Genomic DNA, 1,434 nt, shown 5'->3' on the forward strand with positions numbered 1-1,434 from the left:
AATTCTCATAATTTTAGGACTTAATTCTCATAATTTTAGGACTTTATTCTCGTAATTTTAGGACTATTCTCGTTGCGACTTTATTCTTGTAATTTTATGACTTTAGTCTCGAAATAGATGGAAAAAAAAATCTCTAGCCTGGCCCTAATACTCTGTCATAACATGGAAACCGAATCATGCAGAGTTTTGCTCTGTTTAATGGTGTGGCTCTAAAGATAATCTTAGGTGATAACCCCGCCCTGTTTGGTGTGTTAAGAGTGATCAGGTCAGTTTAGGACACCGGGAAAAATCAGGGAAACCAAAACACTGGATTCTCTTGGCCCGATAGTGCCTGTATATGCTGGCCATTCAATTTTGATTTTGAAATGGGAAATCCAAAAAATGAGAAACATACTGTGCTTCTGATTTTAAAAAAATGGAAAAACCATTAAAAATGATCCAGTTTTTGGTTGTTTTTTCTTGACATATCCAATCCGACAAACACTAAACAAATCTAGACGTCCTTTCTGTCCTGAGCGTATGCCCGGCTTAATGGACAAATTCTTAAAGCAACTTCTGACTAATCCTAACTTCCTGGCTTCCTGTAGTGACATTCAAGGGTCAGTGGTTTACCTAGAATAATGCTAGCTTCTTCTCTAATAGTTTTCCCAGAGATCAAAACGATCCCAGAATGACTTAAAAAAAACAAACTGTAGGTTCTCTTTTATTGTAGCTTTTTTTAATTTGTCATTTGTTTTTATCACAGTTCTCCGCTAAGACTGAAGCTTTTGTTTCGTGAAAACTAACACTTATATTAATCCAAGCTATGTATAAATAAACGTCTTTAGTACCTTGTGTCCTCTTTTATTGTTAGAAGCATCCATTAATGCTGATATTTTGTAAAAAAGTAGAAATGCACTGTTATTATTTACAGGCATCCAGCAGTGCTGGGAATCTGGGTGTCCTAATTCCAGTTATTGCTGTGGTAAGTGAGCAAAGCATCTCTTCTTGTTACCAAACTTAAACACTTTTTTTTATTATACTTGGTGCAAATTAAACCTCCATTCGAAGGTGTGACCTTTTTCTTCATCACTGCAATGTTTACTGTCTGTGCTTTACTTCAGCTCACTAAGAGGTTGCCACCGATAAAGGAAGCAAAACCACGTCTGCAGAAGCTGTTCAGAGACTTTTGGCTCTACTCTGTTGTCATGGGATTTGCGGTAGAGGGCTCAGGTACACAGTTATGTTTTTTTTCTTTTCAGTGAACTGTATTTATTATTGAAGACTTAAAATGGAGTAAGATAATGTCATGCTTGTGCTACTATAGTTCAGGGCAGAATATTTTTCTTTTGAAAGATGTTTGTTGGAATGAATTGTCCACAGCAGGGAAAAAAAGGATATCCAAGCCTTCTGGCCAAAATCTAATGTCTAATTATATATCTATATATATATATC

The 1,434-nt window shown here is 35.8% G+C and overlaps 1 protein-coding gene across 1 annotated transcript in view; it reads left to right on the plus strand.

Moving 5' to 3' along the window:
* LOC107086063 (phosphatidylinositol 4-kinase alpha-like) overlaps positions 1 to 1,434 on the plus strand; it is a 77,972-nt gene that overhangs the window by 28,863 nt on the left and 47,675 nt on the right. Inside the window, 3 exon segments of the mRNA XM_015376804.1 lie at positions 259 to 265; positions 914 to 964; positions 1,104 to 1,212. Of these exon segments, the coding sequence (XP_015232290.1) occupies positions 259 to 265; positions 914 to 964; positions 1,104 to 1,212 (167 nt within the window).

Source organism: Cyprinodon variegatus, unplaced genomic scaffold (assembly GCF_000732505.1).
Source record: "Cyprinodon variegatus isolate N-32 unplaced genomic scaffold, C_variegatus-1.0 Scaffold142, whole genome shotgun sequence".
NCBI classification, from domain to species: Eukaryota; Metazoa; Chordata; class Actinopteri; order Cyprinodontiformes; family Cyprinodontidae; genus Cyprinodon; species Cyprinodon variegatus.